This window comes from Xyrauchen texanus, chromosome 44, assembly GCF_025860055.1.
Source record: "Xyrauchen texanus isolate HMW12.3.18 chromosome 44, RBS_HiC_50CHRs, whole genome shotgun sequence".
NCBI classification, from domain to species: domain Eukaryota; kingdom Metazoa; phylum Chordata; class Actinopteri; order Cypriniformes; family Catostomidae; genus Xyrauchen; species Xyrauchen texanus.
The window spans coordinates 29,622,632-29,649,172 of NC_068319.1; the positions used below are offsets into that span (position 1 = coordinate 29,622,632).

Here is a 26,541-nt window from a genome sequence, read left to right on the forward strand (position 1 = left end):
TTACGTTAAACTCTTTTTAGTGCCATTATACAAACTATAAAAAGAGGAAATAGCATGTTTTTATGTATCATATTTTATACATTAGGCTTGAAAGGTTATTATCCTCCTGAGCAGGGATGTAGTGGAGGCTAAACGCACGTAAACGCCGTTTACGCACCTCCCAAAATTTGGAAATAGCGTTTACCCACCTCCAAAGTGGGTTTATCCACCTCTAAATTGCGTTTATCCACCTCTAAATAGATAGTTCCTAAGCCATTTTAAATTAAGCTTATGTCGTTTTAGTTTCATATTGTTCATTATTAGTTTCATATGTTGTTAAACCTAAGACGAAGTCTTTCATAATGTGCTGCTGCCTGTGTTTCCCATGCGCGTGCATCGATATTGACTACTACCAGCTATATACAGCGTGCTGACCTCAAAAATCCAGCTGTATTCTAACAATAACTTAGCTCTCCTTATTAGCTAGGCTCCTTGCATGCTGGCTAATAAGTAATAACTGACAGTGCTGTGTTGGACAGATTTATGCAGCGGTGTTCCATGACGGAGAGAGAGCGCGAGAGGTACGGGTGAGAGAGAGAGAGAGAGAGAGGGACGAGCGAGAGGTAGCCTAGTGCTGTGCGAATGCGCTACGGCTCTCTGCAATCAAATACGATTTTAAATAGGCTTAGTAAAAAATAAAAAATAAATCGAAAATCAATGTGTGGTTATTTTGTGTTCAAAATGGAACTTATATTGTCTTTCTTCTGTTAATTACAGAAACTGAGTTTTCTTAAAATTAAAATATGTGGCACCAGATTCATTCTTCTGTCGTTAATCTGCACTATTTTACTATCTAAACTATTTTGATAATCAATTAGTCGGGTTGAGTCATTTTTTAAGACAAAAGTAAAAAATTCTTTGATTCCAGCTTGTTAAATGTGAATATGTTCTAGTGTCTTCTCTCCTCTGTGACAGTAAAATTAATATCTTTGAGTTGTGGACAAAACGAGACATTTGAGGACGTCATCCTCCTGGGCTTTTGGGAAACACTGATCCACATTGTTCTGACATATTATAGACCAAACAACTAATTGATTAATCGAGAAAATATTCAACAGATTAATCGACTATGAAAATAATCCCAAATCCCTGGATATAAGCCTCCCTCTCTATCTCTCTTATATATTTTTGTTCTCTCTGTTTTGTCATTTAGTAAACTTTATAGATTTCAACCATATTATTCCTTCTTGGGTCTCTTTAACAAGAACTTAGATTAATGTATGAATTGGATAGTGATTGTGTGACCTATAATGAGGGAACAACCAATGATACCCTTGGTAGTACCATCAAATGATAGCCTATAGCGATGTCATCAGGATACACATACACCGGTAGGCAGTGGCCCACCTTACCGGATGACCACGTCGTGGTCCACCAGAATTTATAGTTTACCCACCTCTTTTTTTACCACTACACCTCTGCTCCTGAGACCCAGCAATTCATTTTGTGTAGGACATTTGTTATTTAAGTTTTTCTTAGCCCATACATGCTACAGTGGTAAATCTTCAGGTATTATCAGAGGACTCTTCTGGTATTATCAGAGGACTACCTTTTAGAGATACCAAATGTTTGCGAGTTTGGCCATGACAACTTCCTCTCCTTGGTCTATAAATATGGATTGAAATGTATCAGTTCATTTCAGCACATCAAATAAAATATGAATAAAATATAATTTTTTTATCAAATATATTGTGTGCACCAACATATAACATATTGACATATAAAAAAGTGAAATTGTAAAACTTATTTTGCTGGGTCTCAGGAACATCAAGAACTTTCAAATACATAATAGCTTTTAATGTAAAATAATGAGATCTTTATAATGACAGAGCAGGCTGCATATATGAAAATACACAGAAATATTAGTTCACACTTTCAATATATCTCATAAAATGTATATGTCAGAATTTTCATAGCTCTGTTTTTTTATTTTATTATTTATTAATTTTTTGTGGTGGGTATGAATGTAATGTAATGGTGATTGAGAAATATGCCACAAAAGCCTGTTGTATCATATTCTTGATACATGGATTTCAAAGAAGGGTTTTCAGTAAAATAATATACAAAATTATAACCAAACACAAGTTATATTCAGCAAATACTCATTTTTAAATATTAGTAACAATATAATAATTACTGTCACATTTAATTTATTAAAATTAGCTGTTATTTGTCCCAACATAAGTCACTTTTCACACAAGACATTTTAAGTAGATCAACATAAACACTGAAACCAATTCTTTTCACAAATAACCACTAGATGAACATGTGAAACTTACAAACCAAAGGTTGATTGGCTCGTTAGTTTGAACAGAGAGCGAAACAGAAGCCGTCAAACATTGTGTATCATATTTGAATCACACGGTGTTATAGGGTTAATAGAGGTGACCCTTACTAATTACTAATTTGGCATTTATCCCAAGAACATTTCAGTGCACTTATTATCAGGGCTATCGTGCACATTTTTTCAGACCTACTGTAACATACAGTTTTTTATAAGCCTAGCAAATTGCTAACAAAATTGCTAACTGACAGCCTTTGATCACCATGCTTTTTACGTAAAACATGTGTATATCTCTTGAAAATCGTACACCTGTAAAAGAAATGCTAGCATTGCATAGCTTTGTTTATCCTATGCAATTTGATTTCTAGGACATGTCTCCTTTGACAATTGAACAAAGTATGTTAATCCAGAAACATGTCTTAGTTGGTTCATCTCTTAAATTGTGCCAAATGAATCATCCTTTCTGGAATTTGTACTAACAATCTTCTAGTTATGAGCCATTTAGTTACATTTAAAAAGCACAACAAGAGATTGTTATAAAAAAATATGAAAAATTCAAATGCATGTACACTGCTCAAGAGATCATCATGAAATAATTAAGAGCTAAAAAACATTTACATTGCAAAAGTGATCACAACGAATTCTGAATTTGATAAAAATACAAAAACAGCTGATTTTTCAATGCATAAGTGAATTTATATACAGTAGGTCCCAAACAAGAACATACGGGCTTATTCATTTTAACAATTTTGTATTTAAACTTAAAAAAGTTTATATATATTATTTTAAATTACAAGCTTAATATGATTTAATACTATTATAAATCAATATAGGCCACAATTGAATAATTAAAAGTGAGCACTATACTGAATAAGAAGATGATATATGCAATAATAAGACGTATTTGCTTTTTTTTCTAACAATATGACAAGCAAAATTGACATAGGCTATTTGGTATACTGATGTTCTTATGTTGAACGTAAAGTGAAATAATGTATGTTCATCTCTAGACCATCATGAAAGAAGGATTTGCATCCCTATCTGATACAGCCATCTTGAGCGCAAAATAGCTTTTAATATTTTTAAATCAATCATTATTAGCATGCATCCGTCTTACTATCTATTTTATAGATAGCCTAATAGGTTTATATTTTCATAAATACTTTATGGCTAGAGTCGGTAAATGATCAAGAAAAACAATTAAAGTGTATTTAAATAGAGGCATACTCCATTTGCTGAATACCTATAACTTAGACTCTTAAATAATGATCTTGAGTCAATTTTAGGGATTTCTAAGATTCTTTCTGTAAAGTGTGCTTTAAGTGATAAAGGGGGGTGACTTCATTGCATCAGAGATGTCACTTTGTTCACATCTGATTGCTTCAGTATGTGTTAGCGATTGGTTACCCAGAACAAAATAAACTTAAAATTACCTAGTTAACCATCTAAACAGACAAGCTGACAAGCTTTCATATTTTCATCTAGCGGTTATTTAGAAAAATGAGGGAAACAATGGTGGTTTCAATGTTTAAATAGATCTATTTAAAATGGCAGCAGCAATATATGACAGCTTATTTTAATAAAGTAAAAGTGACAGTAATGATTATATTGTTATTGATATTTTAAAATGAGTATTTGCTGAATATAAGCAACTTGTGCTTGGTTAAATGTTTGAATATTATTTTATTGAAAACCCCCCCTTTGAAATCAATTTATAATTTTATAATTTATCAAATATGATATAACAGGCTTTTGAGGTATATATTCATAAATGTATGACTTTATGGAGGCTTATCAAGTGTGTCTATGTTTTAGCATTACCTTTTTCGTTTTTTCCACATTTTCTTTCGTCTGTGGCACATGAGGACGAGTATGGTGAAGAAGGCTGCCCCAGCGAAGCCAGCAATGACAAAGATGATAACACTCATCGAGTAGGCAGTGGACACAGGAGGGGGTGGGTAGAACTGGACTGGTTTTGGAATTGAGGGTGCAGTCTTAACTCTGGGAACTAAAGAAATAAATCATTGTAGCAACTGTAGGCTCTCTTCTAAAAACGTTCTGCCCTGAAGTCTATTGTCTGCTTCCTTAATGCAGTCTTAACTGAAATGGAAGCTCATGAGTGACTGATTTGAAACCCTTTATATGGGCAGCAACTCTGCACAGCATGAGTGCCACACAAAATAACACTTCTAATGTGCAGCACACTAGATACATGACTCAGAACTGATTCCTATAGAATTTGAAGTTAGCATGATGCTAAGCTAACAATTCAATACTCTATAGTACACAACTTGCTGGGGGTCCAGATATAAACCTTTAAAGACAGATCTACCATGAGCTCCAACGTTGTTAAACATTGTTATGCTTCAGTAAAAGCCATCAATCAGCGTTATTTCAACAACATTTTCTAGAAATTGTATTTAACAACATAATTCCTATTGAAGAACTACACTACCCATGATAATTGTGCTTAGGAAATGCTGCAATCAATTCAAAGTGATGTGGAATATTCAGACTAGATATCTAAAATCTCTGACCATAAAGGCATTATATTTTTTGATGTTTTGAAAATTACATGTAGGAAAAAACTGCAGTGCTGCCGTTAGCTTAGCAGGAATTTGACTGTCAATGAAGATGTCTCCTTGCAACCAATTTGTGGAGGATAAACGATGTAATGCAATGCTAGTGATTTTAGTGCAAGTATTATTATAATGTAATATAGAAACTTTGACTCATTTATGTTTTTTATTTGCTTAAAATATAATGTTTTTTCATAAACTTTGTACATCTCCCTGGTTTCCCACTTTCTGTGTTGAATGGAATGCAGCAAAAGCAGTGATAGTGCATTCGCATGATGCACTGTGAATGACTCAATCGAGTTGTTTTTTATGTGATTCAGAAGAATGAGTAGTCTCCGAGAGTGATTCGTTAATATTGTGTTGGCTGCGCATGGGCATTGCGCAACCCCCGTTTTGTTTGTTATGTGACAACCGCATACACCGTACAGGAAACCTCTTGAGTCTTTCGTTCTTTTGTCATGTGACAGCCATGTACGCTATGCATTGCTCACACATGAAACAGAAGTGAACTAATCATTCTGTTTCTCATAGTTTGTCCTTGGCTGCATTATCATTTTTTCCTTATAATCAAAGTTTGCGTAAGAAGATGTACTGGGGGGAATTTGGCAATTAAATATGTAACATTTTAATTTAATTCTGCTCAAATGAACAAAATTACTTGAATGAAGATTAATTCATTTTGCTGAACGAGACTCAAAGATCCAAGTCAGTAAAATGATCCGATCTTCCCATTACTATTATATATGTGTAAATATATTTATATTTTGCAATTAAATTAAAAGCATATTGTTTGTTTACTTATAATAAACAACTTAAAATCAACAGTTTTATATATTTCCATAATTTTTTAATCTGATTGCATCATTCGCAATGCTTGGGATTGTAGATCATGCCCTAATGAAAGACATTAAGTACACAATTTTATTCTTTTCTATTTTTTTCAAATTTTTTTATTACATTTTTGCTTCAAATCAAAGTTTGTAATGTTGTGATTCACCCCGGAGCTGGCTGGCTTGGTTCATGACTATTATGGAGACTTTATGAAATCCCTATGGAAGAAATTAATGCAAAAAAACTGAAACCAAGATGGCTGAAAAAGTGGGAAGGCACTGTTGCACTCTATTAAGCATAAAAATGCATAGCAGACACAGACAGTGCCTTAAAAAAATTTGCATTTCATGATACCTTTAAAAAAATCTCAGCCTGCAACATTGCATTGCAGCATTTTTGCAAAACTGAAATGACATGCTTCACAACACATTTGACTGCACTTTTAAGTGAAATGTCCAGAAGGGGCTGCCAAAACCGAGCTAATTGAGGTTGTAATAAGTGAATATTAGATGGAGGTTTTAATAAAACAAAATTCCGTAACCTAAAACTTTACCCTAAACTTAACCAATAGAGAAATTAAAGTTTAACAATACAGACATTCTAACCCTCAACCAACACCTAACTTTAACCGATAGTGTTTTAAAATGCAGAAGTGAAATGAAAGCACATTTTCTGAAGAAACCAATTCGTGACAGCTTTTCAGCTTGAGTTCTCTGGTTTTGAACTGCGGTCCTCAGTCTAAAGTCCCATGCTCTTTGAGGTGCAGAGCAGAGCAAACATCAAAACTTGGGGCAAACATCAGAACATCAAAACAACGAACGACAAGGGAATGGAGGAACAGCGGGGTTTAAGTACACAGACACATGATGATAACAAACGACAATCAGGTGCGAACAATGACACAGTGATGAAGGATGGGAATCATGGTGACGGCGACACGGAAAACACGGGGCAGACAACCAGGGATCGTAACATAACCCCCCCTCTGAGGAGTGGATTCCATACGCTCCTGAAACAAAACAAAAAATACACAAAAAACAAAACAAAATCGTCCAAGGAATGGGGGGCAGGCAGACCAAGGAGAGCACACGGGGAAACCAGACAGTCCAAGGGGGCACAAGGGGCAACCAGACAGTCCAAGGGGGCACAAGGGGCAGACAGGGATTGAAGCCGTGGAAGGCTTTAGGGGCGGAGCCGAGGAAGGCTGGAGAGGCGGAGCCCTGGGGTGCTTGAGAGGCAGAGCCCTAGGTGGCTCAAGAGGCGGAGCCCTGGGAGGCTGGAGAGGCGGAGCCCTGGATGGCTCGAGAGGCGGAGCCCTGGGAGGCTTGGGATGCACTTGCTCTGGGACGGTCGAGGCTACAGGCGCTGGCTCTGGGACCGGTCGAGGCTACAGGCGCTGGCTCTGGGAACGGTCGAGGCTACAGGCGCTGGCTCTGGCTCTGGGACGGTCGAGGCTACAGGCGCTGGCTCTGGCTCTGGGACGGTCGAGGCTACAGGCGCTGGCTCTGGGACGGTCGGGGTTGCAGGTACTGGCTTGTTGACTGTGGTATGCATGAGCACTGGTTCGCTGAACATAGAGAGCAGAGCCATGGGAGGTTCTGGGGACGGAGCCGTGGAAGGTGAAGGCTGGACAGCAGAAGCCTTTCCTCTTCTCCTCCTCCTCCTCCTCCTCCTCCTCCTCTGGGCGGACGAGGCTGACAACACTGGGTCGCTGACCGTGGCTGGCGTGGGCTCAGGCTCGCTGGCCGTTGCTGGCGTGGGCTCAGGCTCGCTGACCGTGGCTGGCGTGGGCTCTGGCTTGCTGACCGTGGCTGGCGTGGGCTCTGGCTCGCTGACCGTGGCTGGCATGGGCTCTGGCTTGCAGACTGTGGCAGGTGTGAACTGAGGAGCGGAAGCCTCTCTTGTCCTCCTCCTCCGGGCGGACGAGGCTGGTAGCGCTGGCTCGTTGACCAAGGCAGGCGTGGGGGTTGGCTCGCTGGCAGGTGGGGCAGGCTTGAAGGGTCGAGCCATGGTCACCACTGTGGGAAGAGAGGCAGGGTCCTCCTCGACGACGGCCACAGTGAACGGCGAGCCGCAGGCCAGCAAAGTTTCCTCCATGAATTCGCGGAGCATCCAGCCACGGCCGGTGGCAACCGATCCTTGAGCGAACTGTTCAGGTTGGCCCAGAAGAAAACCACCAGGGAGGAGTCTGGGAAGTCTGTGTCACTCGCTAGCTCGAGAAAGTTGCGGATGTGGTCCTCCACCGGACGGTTTTCTTGCATCAGGTTTAGCAGAAGTCAGTTGGCTCGTAACACCGCTAGATCCATTATTGGTCGTTCGTTCTGTTATGACAAGCAGGCGGAGGCAGATGGGGAGTGAGGATCTATAAGCGGGTTTATTGAACAATAGTGAAAACAAACAACACTGGAACAAATGAAACATCCACGGGGGGAAAACTGAAACTAAAACATGAAAACATCGAAGGTACACGGACTGGATGAACACGGCACGATGAACACGGCAAGACAGAGCAAACATCAGAACTTGGGGCAAACATCAGAACAGTCAGAACATCAAAACAACGAACAACAAGGGAATGGAGGAACAGCGGGGTTTAAGTACACAGACACATGATGATAACAAACGACAATCAGGTGCGAACAATGACACAGTGATGAAGGACGGGAATCATGGTGACGGCGACACGGAAAACACGGGGCAGACAACCAGGGATCGTAACACCAGGAGACACGTATAACAAGTTTTGCAAAAATGTATATAGAGTCACGTTTTCACTATCAGACCTGATTTAATAATTTCGGTGAAATGCGACGCTACTACAGATATCTTTGTTATCATCCTGGGAGCGGTCTCTGGTTTCAAAGTGCACCAGTTACATCTGTCATCTGAAGTTAAATTTAGATTTTTAACACTGATTTACATCAACTTAACTTTAGTTTTCAGCCAGAAATTTCATGACACCCTCCACAGAGGTGGTCTGCACCTGGAGATTTTTTTTATTTTTTTATGTCATGTATTTATAAACAAAGCTTCAAAAAAAAGTCCCTACTTTGTACTTCAGGGTCAAATGGACCCTTTTTTATCTTTAGTTTATACTAATACCTTTTCGTTTGAATACACATCTTTTTTTCTCTGTTTTTGCCTTCCATCCACACTGAGATGGCATTTTTGTACGTGAAAACAGAGCTTTAAGAAAACGCACTCCAAAGTGGATAAATTTGAAAACGCTGTATTCGCGTTGTAGTGTGGACTGTGAAAATGGATGATTATGGTGGCGTAAAAATTATTTTTAGTCATGTGATCTATCCAACCAAAACAATCAAGATGGCAGCCTGTGTTATAGCGCCGCTGTTGTGCCTGATACTCACTTTGATAGCGTTGTTAAAAAATATGTCACTTTGTACAACCTTCACATGCAGCGGGGATTTTCCACATGTGCAGTGACACGATTTAAGCATTTTCATACGTTTCAGTGTAGACGAGCAACTTTTGGAAAACACTTGAAAACGTTGAAATGAATATGCCGTTTTCAAATGTATCCGGATTAATGTAGACGTAGCCTAAGGCACTGCTGTCTATGTAGGCAGCTCACTTATTTTTGGAACAGAACTAATGACTTTCAAATTGACTGAGTGTTTCATAGTCTGCCTATAATAATTGTCATAGAGTCAGCTGACAATCCAGGGTTAGGTAGTTTTTTTTTTTTTCATTCTTAATTGTCTAATTCAATTCAGGGATACATTTATGGTACCTTCTCCACATTTGGGCACCAAGCAGTACTCCCAGCGCACACTGGGGCTAGTGGTGTAGCACCATGGCCTGTCACTCTCTCCTCCTGGGTTACGACAGTAGTTTTCTGCATTTCGCAACTCAGGAATTACGTCTACAGAGAGCCGATGTTGATGAGGATTCTGAACGGGAGGGTAAAAAGAGAATGATCAGTCTGGCAACCAAGAGACTGGTCTTGCCATCTGCAGCTAAATTCAGTATTTCATAACATTTCCAACATTCCCATGTGGAACAGTGAGTGTTAAACATTTCCACGTTGTTTTGAAATGAGGTAAAATATTCTCAGTTCAAAAGAATCCTCTTAATTTGTGTATTTTGACCCCTCATTTTTGTTTTCTGTAAAAACATCTGTTTTCTATGTACATACTGTTTGAGCATCACTGAGTGCATGCCAACATGCAACATTCAGCTTGTTTGGGGTGAGGCTATTGTTTGAGGATTGTGACAGAAAAAATAATCTAGACAAGCAATAATATTTCATTACATCAGCTGGGGAAATGGATGGCATGTTAAAAGGATATTTCCAGAAAACGGATGTTTGTTTCATTTTCATTTTGCTAAACTACAAAAGTACAACAGTAATGACTTTGTTTACTTCAATTTAAACCTTCAGTGTTAACAAATGAAAGTAAGGTAGATGTCTTCAGACACTTGTCAATTGTCACCATTGTGATCAATTGAAATCAAAATGAAATGTTTAGACAAATGTTTACCTGTTGGTTCCATCTCTGGCAAGGAATAGTAGATGCTGTGATGTTGTGGGTTCCTTGGTAAAACCGTCCTCTGTCATTGTAACATGTTGCTTTAGGAAGATTGTAAAATGTCAAAGTTTTGAAATGTTTGTCACTACTTCAGTTAAATAGGAAGAAAATATTTATTTCCGAAGCATTTAAAACAACCAATTTCTAAAAATATTAAATGGGTCCAAAAGTCTGAGGCCACTTTGAAAATATATTTTTTCCATCTACAACTCTAAATTATCAGAAAGTGTTAAGATATTGGGAAGAAAATTACAACAAAGTTGTGAGGTCAAATTAATTGGAAACATTTAAGAATAGGCATTATTTAATGGAAATTTTAAAATTTGTGACATTGATGAAAAAGGAAATTTCTTTATTGAAGAATTTTCTTTCAGACTTTTGGACCCTGCTATATGTGATGAGAATACAAAATGGAATTCACACTTACTTGTAACTTGGTCTTTCTTGATATCTGAGAGAGAAAAAAAGAAATGGTTTATTTGGCTGTAAGTGTACCTTATTTTATTTGAAACAGTAGCCAGTTTTCTGTCATGCAAGTTTACAAAGGATACACACACACACGATAATACACAGCCTGGCCAAAACAAAAGTCACCGCTTGGATTTAAATAAGCCGATACATAAGAGTCTATGATTGGATAATTGTTGCAGTGATTAATATGTTGCAGCTGGCTACAATTCTTTTAACCCTAACTGATGCAGTGTGTAGCTTCTCATTTCTTAAACTACCATTTCGGAAGTCGTATCCCGTAACCGTGGAAAAGGTGTTTCAGAAGGGGCAAATTATTGGCCTGGATCAATCAGAAAAAAACAACTACGATTTCAGTAGATTGCTGAAATCACTGAAACTGGGTTAAGAACTGTCCAATGCATTATTAAAACCTGGAAGGATAGTGGTGAACCATCAGCTTCATGGAAGTAATGTGGTCGGAAAATAATCTTGAATGATCATTATCTGAGATCACTAAAATTATTGGTGAAGTCACATTGTAAAACATCAACAGTAGAGCTCACGGCTATGTTTAATAGTGAAAGTAAGAGCATTTCCACATGCACTATGTGATGAGAACTTACAGGTTTGGGACTAAACTTACCAGTCTGTCCACCTCTACTGATTCTTCCTTACATTCTTTGACTTTAAACCACCACAATCTCGTCCATCCACAAATTCAATTTCATTGAATTCCTTATGAGACATTTCACAAAAACAAAAATCTTACAGCATTGTCCTACCGAGAACCATATGCTGAGGTTTTCACAAACACCCATTGTTTCCACAGGACAGCTGCTTTAAGATCATGATTGACAGTCAGTCCTAAACAAGCTATTTAAACAAACATTGAGCTGTATTGCACCACACAGGAAGATTAGGTTTGTAACTTTATGTCTATTTTGGAATAGCATACTAACATACCACTCTTACCATTGTTGCAGTATATAGTATGTATTCTGTGCACAGTATGAAAATGTTCTGTATGTATACCCTGATGATCAACTAAATTTGCCAAAATTTACAGTACACAACAGAGCATTCAACTTGAACTTTCATTTCCAGTGCGATTCATGAAATGGATGTAATAACAATTGCAATTTTTGGTAACATTTTACAATACTCAAAGGTCGTGGTGGGCCACAATAGCGGCAAAATACACCTTCAAGGTGGAAGGGGACAGCCTCCCGTCCAACCTCTCCTGCGAAATGAGAAATGAGAGCACTGAACCGACTGCACAACTCTGTGGGTCTTCAGACCGGGAAGAACACCAATTCGTGAACAAGCGCCACTTCAGGGCGTAAAGTTACCTGGTAGAGGGAGCTCTGGCTTGGTTGATCGTGTCTATGACGGCAGGTGGTAGGCCTCCTAGATCTTCCACATCCTGTCCATGGGCCAGACGTGGAGGTTCCAGATGTCTGGGCGCGGATGCCAGAGGGTGCCCCGTCCCTGAGAGAGAAGGTCCTTCCTCAGGGGAATTCGCCAGGGACGGGCTGTCGCAAGGAGCACGAGATCTGAGAACCAAGTCCGAGAGGGCCAATAGGGGGCCACCAGAATGACTTGTTCCTCGTCCTCCCTGACCTTGCATAGCACCTGTGCAAGAAGGCTTACTGGAGGAAATGCGTACTTGCGCACCCCCCTATGCCAGCTGTGTGCAGCACGTCTGTGAGACAGTCGTCGAGGTAGTTGAGTATGAGAATGCCTGCTTCCTGTAGCAGGGCAAGGGGTGCCTCTGCGACCTTCATAAAGACGCGAGGGGACAGGGAAATGTCGAAGGGGAGGACCTTGTACTGATACGCCTGGCCGTCGAACGCAAACCGTAGAAAGGGTCGATGTAGAGGCAAGATCTAGACGTGGAAGTACACGTCCTTCAGGTCTAATGCTGCAAACCAATCTTGAGGCCGAACGCAAGTTAAGATGTGTCTTTGCGTGAGCATTTTGAACAGGTGTTTGTGCAAGGCCCAGTTTAAAACTCGCAAGTCCAAGATCAGTCGTAAGCCACCGCCTTTCTTGGGTACGATGAAGTAAGGGCTGTAGAAACCCTTCTTCATCTCGGCTGGAGGGAGAGGCTCTATCGCGACTTTGAGTAAGAGGGTCGTGATTTCCGCACGCAGGGAGTTGGCGTCTTCGCCGTGCCCTGAAGTAAAGCGGAGGCCTGGCAAACTGAATTGCACTACCGAGTCGGATGGTCATGGCCAGCCAGCGTGACGGGTTGGGAAGTGAAAGCCACGCATCCAAGCTCCATGCTAGGGGCATTAAGAGGACAATGGTTTTTGACATACCCGGCGGGGCTTCGCAGCGGAGCAGGTAATACGGCATTGGGAGGCAAAAGCACTCGAAGCACTTACCTTGCTCTGCACACCCGGCAGGGGGCAGGTTAGTGACTGAGGAGGAGGTCCCATGAAGGCGTCCTCTAGACTTGTCAGAACCGGCTGGCCGGGTGGCAACAGTCGTGGGGCAGAGACTGTTGAGGTGTGGCACCGGGGTGCCGTGAGAATGGCATTTGCGAGCCGGGTGACCCAGAGAAAGAGGAAATTGCACCTTTATTGAGAATGTGGATACCGCAGCCCAAAGGGGCGCTCAGACCCGAGGAACCAATCATCCAGCCGTGAAGGCTTTGGGGAGGACGGAGGGTTCCAGTCCAACCCCACGCTGACGGCAGCCCGGGAAAGCATGTTGGCCATCTGGGCGTCAGCCTCTGACTGGGCATGCTGATTCGAGGTTGGCATCCCAATCGAGTCAGACGCCGGAACACTCTCCATTGCAGCAGCGAGCTCATCATCCAGCTCGGGGGGCTCAAGAGGACAGGCAGACTGGCCGTGAGGGGAGCCGCTGTCACCCCGAGCCCGGGCAGAAGTCAACGAGCATGTCGGGGGGCGGGTGGTTCGTGGGGATGTACCCGGTGAAACCGAGCCCACAGCCATCCCCAAATCGCCTCCATCACCAGCCGGGTCGTCCTCAATCCTGTGGGTAGAAGGAACGACGCAGGGGGTGGCTGGAGTGCCGTTCCTTTTTAGGAAGGAAAGCCGTGACTGCAACATTGTCATGGTAAGGTACTCACAGTGAGAACACGAACCATCCACAAACGCTGCCTCGGTTTGATCACGGCCCAGACACACAAGGCAGCGCCTGTGACCGTCAGGAGCAGAGAGAACTCGACCACATCCAGGAACTACACAGGGGCGTAATGGCATATTTATAAAAACGCGTCCTAAAAAGGATGTTCAACGCCTCTGTTTATTGCTGTTTAAGAGAATCAAACTCTTTTACAAATATTCTCTTTTAGAAAGCGCTGTCAAAGCGCCCAGGGGCAAAGCTGCACTGCCGTGCAGAGAACGAGAAAGCCGCTGATATGCACCGTAGATCCAACAGCATACTCTCTTAGAGATGAGGTGAACAGTTTTGTGAATCGCAGCTTGCTGATCACACAACCGGTCGGCGAAGAAAATTTCTGAATGAACAGACGCATTTTCCACCCTTTATACCCGTATGTCCGGGGGCGGGACATGCAAATTCTGTCTGCCAATTTCTCATTGGCCTTTTCTCAAGTTCAGAGATGCGCGAGGCTCTCAAGAGAGACCCCTAGTGTCGCTTCTTCGCCACAACTTCGAAGTGAGCGACAGATGGGGAACCAACTTTACTTCAGCAAATGTGAGATATAAAGTCTCAATTGAGCGAAATAAAGTCGCAATTGCGAGTATTTATACTGTATATCTCTTGTAATCACGAGAAATAAAGTTACAATCGCAAGATATACAGTAAACACTAAATTACTAGTGTAAAAGTGGCAAATGCTAAATGCTTAAGTCAGTAAAAGAATTGCCATTATTACATTTTTTATCCAGTGGCAGGATCAAGGCACCAAATTTTTGCACAGAATTTAATAATGCAAAAATTATAATAAACATTTTCATGTACAAGCAATGTAATAATGTCATGTGACAACAATGTAGCATACTACTGATTCAAATGTTTATTGTGGAAAATTGCCTAATGCTTTTTTACTGTTAGTAAGTGGTAAGCTAGAAATCAATTTCATACAAAGCTTATATAATAGTGTGTTTGGGTCAGTCTTACCAACATATGGAACAGCTGTACATAAGGTTGGGTCTGTTTGCTGGCTGGGTAGAGAGGTGCATTCTGGGAGAGTGATGCTCAGGCTATGTGGGAACCCTTGATGAGATCTTTCCTCTTCAGAACGCCACTCCTTATAACAGTACAGCTCCTTCACTGCCAGACAGTGCTCCCTGTGAAACATCAGAGCATTGTGTATATAAATGCATATAGCGAGAATATTCATGCCTTACAAAGGCCACAAAGTACATTATTTTTGTCACAAGTCCCATATGGGTTTGTTTTGTTAAAATATATATATATACATATATATATGGTTAAGATGTCCTTTCTCCATCACTTGATAATTGACATGGAATTGCTGTTATGTGTTTGTGTTTTTCACATCAATAAAAAATAACCCCAGACACATTGTGAAGATTCAACCCTATTTCAACCAGTGTTTAGAACTCACACAGAGCTGAATAACATTTTTAATTAATCACTTGTATTAGCATGTTTAATTTCAAAAGCCCTAATAGCAATATCTGTTTGTTTGAATTAGTCTAGTTTTCAGTCGTCTGTGGAACGCTTAAGAGATATTTTTGCAGAATGTGCTTGGTGCTGTTTTTCATAAATCAAATGTTGACGGTGATGTATGCTGCCAAGCTCCAAATATGACCAAAAAATACCATAAAAGCTCAGAAATGTGAAACAAAGGGTTGCACCATTTAAAGGTGCACTCAGCGATTCCTGAGAAACACTGTTGATATTCGAACTCAACTGCCAAAACAAACCCATCCCTCCCTTCAGAGCTCCATTGGAAGCTCCGCCCACCAAATCCATGCACATGAGACGATTTTATGCACACTAGCTCCAGACACTCACAACTCTCCTGCTACTAAATCTAACATCACAACAAGAGCATATATGATTTCTGTGAAACATAGCATAATTTATGTTACCCACCTATCAAGAAGAAAAAGAGCAACTTCTGCATCTGTCTTCAAGAATTTTACCTCTCAGAGGTCCCTCCACCTCTGAAAAGCCTTTGCCGATGTTGACGTGGCTCCTAGCCCTCGACTTATCATAATCTTTATTTTTTTGTTTATATTCATCTGACCTTTTTCTCTTGGTCTGTTTCTGGGCCATTTGTCCTTCCTTGGAGTTTAGAAAGTTAGCATCAGACAGTTTTGCCATTGATGTTCTTTGTGAATTTCCTTCTAGCTCTGCCACCCCCCCTTCCCCCCTCCCATCCTGTGCACACGCAAGAACCACCCCCTGCTGATTGGCTATAGTAGTGTTTTGTGGATCGGTCTGTACCACATTGTATTTTTTAACCTTCTTATTTTTTTAACCTACTCTTATTTTTAAACCGTCCATGGTCTTATGAGTCAATTTGACCCTTTTGGATTTTTAACACATACATCAACTTTAGTTTTCGGCCTGAAACTTCATGATTTCCTCCACAGAGGTGGTCTGCACCTGGCAATTTATTTTTTTAAATGACATGTATTTATAAACAAAGCTACAAAAAAAGTCCCTACTTTGTAGGTCAAATTGACTTATCGTTAGTTTCAAAAGCTTGTAAGAAAGGCTCTGTTTGCTCTATCTCTCTACTTTTGGTCTTAAATCGTTCCTCTAGGTGGCAGCAAACACTAGAAAAAAAATGTAATACACAGATACACAATACACAGATCTGAAAGGCAGGAGGCACCCCAACGTGTATCCTACAATTATGATACAACATCATTCTTTTAATTATTATAAATAATTACATGTGTATTACTATAAATATTAATCACAAGGTAAATCATGGTGCTGCAACACCCTTGTAATTTACTTTTGCAATTTCCATTGTGTTCTATCCATTAAAATATGTCAAATGGAAGTTTACTTCATCTTTTTGAGTTGGGACTAATACTTTTTGTGATGTTAATGTAGCATTGATGAAACTGGCTGTGGATTTCCATGCACGATTTGCAAAAAGTGGAGTTTTGGGTGTTGCCATTCGGTGTAGAATGGCACTTGTGCTTAGGTTGACTATGTATGTTCATTTTCAAGTGATACTAGATTTGAATGCTGTTTAGCAATTGTAGCTAGTTAGTTTAGCTAATTTAATAGTTGCTATTAGATTGACAGTGCAACCGTTTCACTGCCCTTACACTTGTTCACCTGGCATATACAAAAGATTAATAAAATAAATTAAGTTGGACCAACATAAGAAAATTTATTTAACAAACCTTGATAAATTGAGTTTGGCAAACACAATTAAGTTGAGTTAAATCTACTAATGCACATTAATTTTACCTAAATTTTATGAAACTAGAGCAACATGTTTTGCATTCCAAAATAAAAATGAATGTCATACAGGTTTGGAACGACACAAGGTTGAATCAATAATGACAGAATTTCATATTTGGGTGAACTATTCCTATTAAGACAAGATTTTGAACAACTTGGTTGGTATTAATAACACCATGCCTCCAGTACCTGCAGACAGGTTTAGGTGCTGGTCCCAGTCCAGATGGATTACAGTCCTGGAAGGTTGCATGGCAAAGCAGCGATCTCGCAGCAGGCCTGCAGAATGAACTCACACCTTCCAGCTCCCCCCATGTGCTCTGAGCAAGATATTCTTGCGCATCCTCTGGGTTCGGCAGAGAGTAGTTGAAGAAGACCAGAGCGTCTTGCCGGAGAAGACCCCGACAGATGTCACCTCTGTACGTACTGCAGTAACCAGAATTACCTTTGTACAGTCTACATAAATAAGACACATGCCATACTAATCACAACACAACAATTTAACAACAAAACATATTACAGTTTTGTTCACAATTCAAGCAATTATCTCTGTATATCATTAGCTACTACTACTACAAAATATCGGTATGACGTATGCATGAGATAGTATAATGTATCCCAGGATCATTTTGTAATGTATGCGTTTTGAAGTCACACCTTTTTTTTTTTGTTCATGTTATTTTATTCAGTACATATTTACCCTTTAAGAATGATGTAATATATTTATTTAAATTTTTTTTTGCAGTAGTTGGTGTGAATCAATTAAAAATTGTAGTTTCACATGCACGTTAGCTTTTTATCTGCCGCAAATGTTTACCAGACGTGGTGAACCTCCGGAAACCTTTGGCAACAATGGACATTTTGCCGCAAGTCTGCCGTAAAGCGAGAATTGCCATGAACTCTCGATTTACGTAAGGGCAATGCTAATGCTAACATGCTACAGTACACATGGGCATTAATAACACGTTTACCCTATTTTATTGTATTTTATGTTTAATTTTGTTTGTTTGTTTAAACTCCTTCCTTGGAGTTTAGAAAGTTAGCATCAGACAGTTTTGCCATTGATGTTCTTGTGAATTTCCTTCTAGCTCTGATTATTTAAATAGCACACCTCAAATGTTATCAGATAATATTCATATTCCCTAGCAATAACTGAAGGACAAGTTATTAGTCAAAGTTGAGTCAAGGGTTCGTTCAAATCCCAAACCCTAGATTTGAGCAATAGTAATAGTGATTTTTGCCTTTGAAAATTGTGTTTGTGAGATGTGTGGGTGGGTTTAGAATTTGTCACCTTTCATCATTGAATTCGACTGATCTGGCCTCTTTTGTACTTTAAATGAAGATGTCCCTTCATGGCTTCCATGCCATATCTATGCCTTATGATGTTTGCTGGCTGATTCATGTATACAGTGAACACTTCACTAGAATGAAGTGCAGTTCTCACAATTACTTCACTCTAATTGTGTCCAGATGCTGAATCTAAACTGTCAGATAATAACTTGGATTATGTAAGTTCATGTGTAACCTAAACCGTGTGGCGTGTCTGGCTCTGGCGGCAGAAGTGTACTGCATTACCAAGCACATGTGTATATGTTTACATTTATCATCTCAATCAATACTGATTCAATCTGTATTGCTCTTTCCAGAGAAAGAACTTCTCCCAAGCGTACACCCAAGATTTAAAAAAAACTTCAAACTGAGTAGCCAACTTGAGTCATGCACTCGAATGTAGAAATCTGTCTTTCATTTGTTTATTGGCGCACTAACTTCCTATCAATTTAATTTTTGGAGATTTAAATCCAAAGATGATGTCATAATGAAAGACCTTGCAAATAATTTTAATGTGATTCACTAGCAGCATTGAATCTGAGCTGAGTGAATGTCACGAAAATGTGTCCTGGTCACATTTAACCCAAAAATCATGTGCAAAGAAATTGACACCACTGCATTTGGGTAATATTTTCTTCACAATGATGCACATTTTTTGTTATTTCCATTATTCTCAGTGGTGATTCTCATTAGTGTAATTTTTTTAATTTTTTTTATTGTCATGAAAATAATGACAGAATAAATCCAACAAATTAAACAAGCATAATTTTCTATGAGCAAAATATAATTTTTCCCTTGAAATACACCCCAGACATGGTTTCAGCACAGGTTTAGTGAGATTAACTCAGTTAGGACTCTATAAGTAACCGCAGACATGAGGTTGTCCAGTATGTTAAAGTACCACTTCACAGAATGAAAATAAATTCTTACCTCCATTCTATTGGAAAGTAACATGATCCAGAGACCGCCACCAGGAACAGACCCCAGAACAGAGAAGAGAACAAACAATATCTGTTTAATAATGACAAAGAGTAACTCATCCACTCTGTTGGCCTGACCATACTTCTGTGATGGTGTGCTTGGCTCAATGTGTGTGTTAATGACAGAAACAAAAGATGGGGGGTCTTGAGATACAACAGGAGTGAAGTTTAATGGCCCCTCCTAAGTGGGTTCAAGCATCTACAGTACTACACCAAGAAATGCAGTTAAAGGAAAAGTAAGTTTGTAATTGACAGGGCCATGTGCCATGTCAAATTAAATTGAGAATTGTTTAAATTTAAATGGAATTTAATGAGCCAGCCAACAAGAAGCAGGAAGCATTTTAATATATTTTACTAATAATAAGTAATAATAATACTATATATTATATTAATAATAAAGTTAATAAACTTATTTTCATGTTATTTATTTCAGTCATTTCCTAGAATGCTCTCGTTGGCTAAATAATTATTATGTAATACATTTTGGTAACACTTTGCATTGATGTTCACTTCTTAAAAGGGATTAAATGGGTTCATTATTGACTAATAATTTATTTAAAAATGTAATATAAATAATTGAAAAGCAGTTATAACAACATGCATAAAAAGGGAGATTTTCATGCAATGCCTTGTTCATATGTTATAAATGATTAATAACACTTAGTCAGTATTAGTAACCTATGAAAATGTGCCATAATGTGAATTGGACATATATGACATATTTATTAAGGATTTACCAACATCAGAAACCAGTACACAAAAGTTCAGTATGGTTTAATAGTCATCTGGCTTTATTATATGATACATAATGAATGAGCATGAAAAAGTTTTTTTTCAGAGGACTTGTAACTATGACTAGGTAAGTTGGGACACAACATGGAGTAGCACCATTTTGCAAATAAACCACTGATAATGCATTTGATGTGTTAATGATTAACTAATGATAAATTAATAAACCTCTTTAGAAATCCTAAACAAAAGGAGCGTTAATGTAAAGTGTTAACTTTATTTTTATTAGGTTATCTGATGTAGTGAATATTTTGTGGTGCTGTATCCATTCTGTATCCATTGATTACTCTGACATTATTTAACTTTTTAGTTTGAAGACAGAATCAATCATATCATTCCAATTCAAATTCCTATTCAACATTCTCTTGTGGCCAATTTAATTAATTTTGCCCAATCTTTTTGCACAACAGTTTTGTACATACCTACATAAATAAAACATAGCATATTTCTGGACATATTTGTTAAATACTAAACATTTGATAGACACAAGCAAATATTATTAAAATTCAGTGCCATAACTGTATTGAGTACACAGTTGACATAACTAAAGAGCTACAAAAAGACATGTGGGGTATGTTTGCCCAGAGATGCATTTCAGGGCTTTAAGCAGGCCAAAAAACAGCTATATAAACACAAGAGAAGCTAACTGAAATACTGGCACTACAAGCACAGCTGCTAAAACTAACAGAGCATTTTCACAAAACAGCTAGACAAGCATATGGCTAAAACAGCAGGCCACAGCCGGTGTTTGTTTACAAAGGCTAGTTTCATGGTCTTTTATTAACAGTAGGATTTAAAATTGTGTTCTGCTAAAATATTATGACTGGTTACATCGCAAGAGCATAGCACATCACTTGCCAGCATTACCTTTTATTTATAGGCGCAAGGCAGACTGCTATATTTGCTACAATCTGTTATATGTTTATATTCATTACTGTAATGTCATTTTTCTTTTTAATTTCACGTCAAAAGAATGGTGCTAGTCCAAGTGGTGTCCCAACTTTAATGTCCTAGTTACCTTAACTCCTCTGTAAAAACACTTCTCAGTTCTTCATGCTCATTCGTATCATATAATAAAGCCTGATGACTATTAAACCATTCTGAACTTTGTGAACATAGGTTTCTAATGTTGCCAAAATCTTTCAACATTCATTTAGATTATGTTACATTTTCATAGGGCATTAATGTTGAATAAGGGATATGGTAAAATGTCACTATTTGGCAGGAATTGCATGAAAGTCACCCTTTTACTAAACATTTTATTACCATATCAATTAATTATTATGCATTTATAAATGACTTATTGTTCATTAATGAACCCCTTAATAAACTCTTTACAAAGGGAGCATTCATTAATAGTGTTACCCTTAATTGTTTACATTTAAAAAATCTGAAATGCATTAAATAGCCTATAATTCATTTTAAATGCAAATATGTTGTGGAAGCTGGGTATTTTTTACTGTAGATTGTATTCCTTTTCTTGCAAACACAAGATATTATTCTCAATTCAGTGTCAATAAACAACAATCTAGAGAGACAACATGTCTTGCTAGCCGTTAACAGGCATTTGGCAGTGCAGCAATAACAGTTGACAAGTTACAGTATAATGAGAGGCAATATTCCAGGGGTCATCAACCATTTTCAGGCCAAGGACCCCTTGATATGTAGACAGACAGAGCAGGGACCCCCATTACATATTGTCTGAAAATTGAGTGTTGCTTTTTTGCATATAAAAAAGTGTATAGTACCATATTATTGTATGTACATACAGGTCCTTTTCAAAAAATTAGCATATTGTGATAAAGTTCATTATTTTCCATAATGTAATGATAAAAATTAAACTTTCATATATTTTAGATTCATTGCACACCAACTGAAATATTTCAGGTCTTTTATTGTTTTAATACTGATGATTTTGGCATACAGCTCATGAAAACCCAAAATTCCTATCTCAAAAAATTAGCATATTTCATCCGACCAATAAAAGAAGAGTTTTTAATACAAAAAAAAGTCAACCTTCAAATAATTATGTTCAGTTATGCACTCAACACTTGGTCGGGAATCCTTTTGCAGAAATGACTGCTTCAATGCGGTGTGGCATGGAGGCAATCAGCCTGTGGCACTGCTGAGGTGTTATGGAGGCCCAGGATGCTTCGATAGCGGCCTTAAGCTCATCCAGAGTGTTGGGTCTTGCGTCTCTCAACTTTCTCTTCACAATATCCCACAGATTCTCTATGGGGTTCAGGTCAGGAGAGTTGGCAGGCCAATTGAGCACAGTAATACCATGGTCAGTAAACCATTTACCAGTGGTTTTGGCACTGTGAGCAGAAGCCAGGTCGTGCTGAAAAATGAAATCTTCATCTCCATAAAGCTTTTCAGCAGATGGAAGCATGAAGTGCTCCAAAATCTCCTGATAGCTAGATGCATTGACCCTGCCCTTGATAAAACACAGTGGACCAACACCAGCAGCTGACATGGCACCCCAGACCATCACTGACTGTGGGTACTTGACACTGGACTTCAGGCCAGGATTTCCTTCTCCCCAGTCTTCCTCCAGACTCTGGCACCTTGATTTCCGAATGACATGCAAAATTTGCTTTCATCCGAAAAAAGTACTTTGGACCACTGAGCAACAGTCCAGTGCTGCTTCTCTGTAGCCCAGGTCAGGCGCTTCTGCCGCTGTTTCTGGTGCCTGTGCACAGTGGCTCTGGATGTTTCTACTCCAGACTCAGTCCACTGCTTCCGCAGGTCCCCCAAGGTCTGGAATCGGTCCTTCTCCACAATCTTCCTCAGGGTCCGGTCACCTCTTCTCGTTGTGCAGCGTTTTTTGCCACACTTTTTCCTTCCCACAGACTTCCCACTGAGGTGCCTTGATACAGCACTCTGGGAACAGCCTATTTGTTCAGAAATTTCTTTCTGTGTCTTACCCTCTTGCTTGAGGGTGTCAATGATGGCCTTCTGGACAGCAGTCAGGTCGGCAGTCTTACCCATGATTGCGGTTTTGAGTAATGAAACAGGCTGGGAGTTTTTAAAAGCCTCAGGAATCTTTTGCAGGTGTTTAGAGTTAATTAGTTGATTCAGATGATTAGGTTAATAGCTCGTTTAGAGACCCTTTTCATGATATGCTAATTTTTTGAGATAGGAATTTTGGGTTTTCATGAGCTGTATGCCAAAATCATCAGTATTAAAACAATAAAAGACCTGAAATATTTCAGTTGGTGTGCAATGAATCTAAAATATATTAAAGTTTAATTTTTATCATTACATTATGGAAAATAATGAACTTTATCACAATATGCTAATTTTTTGAGAAGGACCTGTATTTCATGAAGTTTACATTGGAAAGCCATTCAAAAAATAATTAAATTAAGTATAGCAGAGGTCTGCATCCTTTTTGATATGAAGTGCTATTTTTAATTATCCTTTTTAATGATTATTACCTTTGTGCCATACCCCTTCCAAAAAGGAAAAAAAAATAGACAGATAAACAGACAGACAAACAGAAAGACAGACTTTCCATGCAGGATAAAAATAACTTTTATAAGGTTACTGATAGGCCTATACCTGGAGTCTTCATCTCATGTTAGTGATTGATTTTATACATACGTTTCAAAATTACAGTTAATTTCTGTAGGAGGAAAACATTGTAATTAGGACAAAATGACAAAATGGTCTGCACTTATATAGCGCTTTTTTATCCTTAGCGGTTTTCAAAGCACTTTACACTGTGACTCAGTCACCCATTCACACACACACTCACACACCAATGACGGCAGAGCTGCCATGCAAGGTGCAAGCCTGCCATTGGGAGCAACTTGGTGTTTAGTGTCTTGCCCAAGGACACTTCGGCATGTGGAGTCATGTCGGCCAGGAATCGAACCGCCAACCCTGCGATTAGTGGCCAACATACTCCTCTCTCGCCAGGGATGTGTGAGCGCGAGGATAAAGTGTCAGCACGAGGCGATCATTTGTGTTCCGCGACTACTACTGGGTCCTTGAATAACGTATAACAGAGCGGCAGTACTGTCTCTCATTGAGTGATTATTACAAGTGCTGGTGGTGGATCAAACAGTAATTTGCGGACCTCCTACAGCACCACCACAGACACCTTAGAAGAAGACCCTTGCATTATACAGTTCTATGTCAGCCTTTACATGGTGTATTCAGGTAAAACAGTACACTGGAGGGCCTGGGTAGCTAAGAGAGTACTAACGCTGACTACCACCCCTGGAATAGCGAGTTCGAATTCAGCCAGGTCTCTTAAGCAACCAAATTGGCCCGGTTGCTAGAGAGGGGAGTCACATGGGCTAACCTCCTCATGGTCACGATTAGTGGTTCTCTTTCTCAGTGGGGCATTTGGTAAGTTGTGCGTGGATCACAGAGATTAGCATGAGTCTCCACATGCTGTGAGTCTCCTCGGTGTCATGCACAACGAGCCTCGTGATAAGATGTGCGGATTGACTGTCTCAGAAGCGGAGGCAACTGAGACTTGTTCTTTTCCACCTGTATTGAGGTTAGTAAATAAATAAAAAACAGCACTCTGGTTTACAAATGTAGACAAACTATTTTAACTTTCTGACAACATATTATAGCTTTAACTGTAGCTTTAGATTTAAGTGTATAAACTCACCTGTAACAGTTATTTTTGCTGTGGCTTTAACGGTGTTGGCTCCTCCACTGTGCTGGTTAGTAGCTTGACAGGTGTAGAGAGCAGGTTTATGCACCACCACACGGAGAACAGACACTATGACCTCATCCACCAGTGTCTCCTCCACTGACGCTCCTGAAATCTACAAATTATCAATTAATACAGACTCAAATCTAGACATCTGGAGCTAAATGAAAACAACATCCCTAAACCCTGGTAAAATCATTATAATGCACAGCGTCAATATAGGACATTTATTAATTCTAACAATCAAAATAAATAATTCTTCCGCCAAGTAATGTAGTCCAACTGTAGCTTGTTAATGGTTGCCAAGAAGAATAGAATAGAATAGAATAGAATAGAATAGAATAGAATAGAGAAACAAAAAATATTTATGGATTATATGCAAGTGATTGGATTATTCCAGCTATTAAATTAAATCCCTATGTTTATACTGTGGATGCGTAAAGACTGCTGCTATTGTGCTAATGTGATTTGTTGAGATTATGAGAACATTATAAGAGCCTGCAGGAATGTCAAACTGCAATTATGGCCCTATATTTGACAAAGTGCTCATGTAGCTGATTTTAGAAGACACTTTATCCGGCTAAAGGAAACTAGTGAGCTGAAAGTCCTGCCAGAATGACACAGGGTAATTTTAATCAACGGTTTAATAACATCTCTTGCTTTTCAAACATGCTCTGGTGGTCAGAGGTCAAAGTTCATCTCTTAGTCATGATGATGAATGGGAATATGAACACTCAAACTGTCCATTAATCATAGAAATGTTGTAAATTCAAATACTGTTGTAATTTTGTGTTCATAATGACTTCATGTATTAATAAATGGAATAGTCAAAAACTGCATCATAAGCAAAGAACAAGCTTTGGTGGTGGTGCAGAGGTCAAAGGTTATGTGTTTGAAGCTGGCAATATCCAGTAATATCAAGCAGCTGGTGATCCATGATCACAGATGAGCTTTAGAGTTTAGCTATCATCGTTGTATCTCGAACAAGGCAAGACCCCTGGCATTTAGTGTACTAAACCTCTGCTCAATGATGAGTCCTAAAATATCCTGAGACCCAGCTAAATAAAGTTGTTTTCCCCCCCTTTTTCTCCCAATTTGGAATGCCCAATTCCCAATGTGCTCTAAGTCCTTGTGTTGGTGTAGTGACTCGCCTCAATGTGGGTGGCTGAGGACAAATCTCAGCTGCCTCTGTGTCTGAGACCGTCAACCCCGCGCATCTTATCACGTGGCTTGTTAAGCGTTACCGCAGAGATATGGCGCATGTGGAGGCCTCACACCATCCACCGCGGCATCCACACACAACTCACCACGCACCCCACGAGAGTGAACCACATTATAGTGACCACGAGGAGGTTACCCCATGTGACTCTACCCTCCCTAGGGACCGGGCAAATTTGGTTGCTTTGGAGACCTGGCTGGAGTCACTCAGCACAGCCTGGGATTCGAACTAGCATACTCCAGGGGTGGTATTCATCGTCTTTACCACTGAGCTACTGAGCTATTGTTAAGGAATTTAAGTAGCTAATTAATGGTTAATAAATCATTAACAAATGCATTATAAATCATTACTATGCAGTTTTCATTCAATACCTGGCAAGTAATGAGCCATTTTACCTTGCATGTTGTAAATGCTTAATAACAC

At 39.3% G+C, this 26,541-nt stretch overlaps 1 protein-coding gene across 1 annotated transcript in view; it reads right to left on the reverse strand.

The window, feature by feature from the left end:
* musk (muscle, skeletal, receptor tyrosine kinase) overlaps nucleotides 1-26,541 on the reverse strand; it is a 65,631-nt gene that overhangs the window by 14,891 nt on the left and 24,199 nt on the right. The window contains exons 7-14 of the mRNA XM_052117734.1: nucleotides 24,855-25,014; nucleotides 19,386-19,392; nucleotides 17,319-17,582; nucleotides 14,850-15,019; nucleotides 10,711-10,734; nucleotides 10,236-10,324; nucleotides 9,485-9,644; nucleotides 4,145-4,331 (exon numbers count right to left, since the gene is read on the reverse strand). Of these exons, the coding sequence (XP_051973694.1) occupies nucleotides 4,145-4,331; nucleotides 9,485-9,644; nucleotides 10,236-10,324; nucleotides 10,711-10,734; nucleotides 14,850-15,019; nucleotides 17,319-17,582; nucleotides 19,386-19,392; nucleotides 24,855-25,014 (1,061 nt within the window). The remainder of the gene's footprint in view (nucleotides 1-4,144; nucleotides 4,332-9,484; nucleotides 9,645-10,235; nucleotides 10,325-10,710; nucleotides 10,735-14,849; nucleotides 15,020-17,318; nucleotides 17,583-19,385; nucleotides 19,393-24,854; nucleotides 25,015-26,541) is intronic.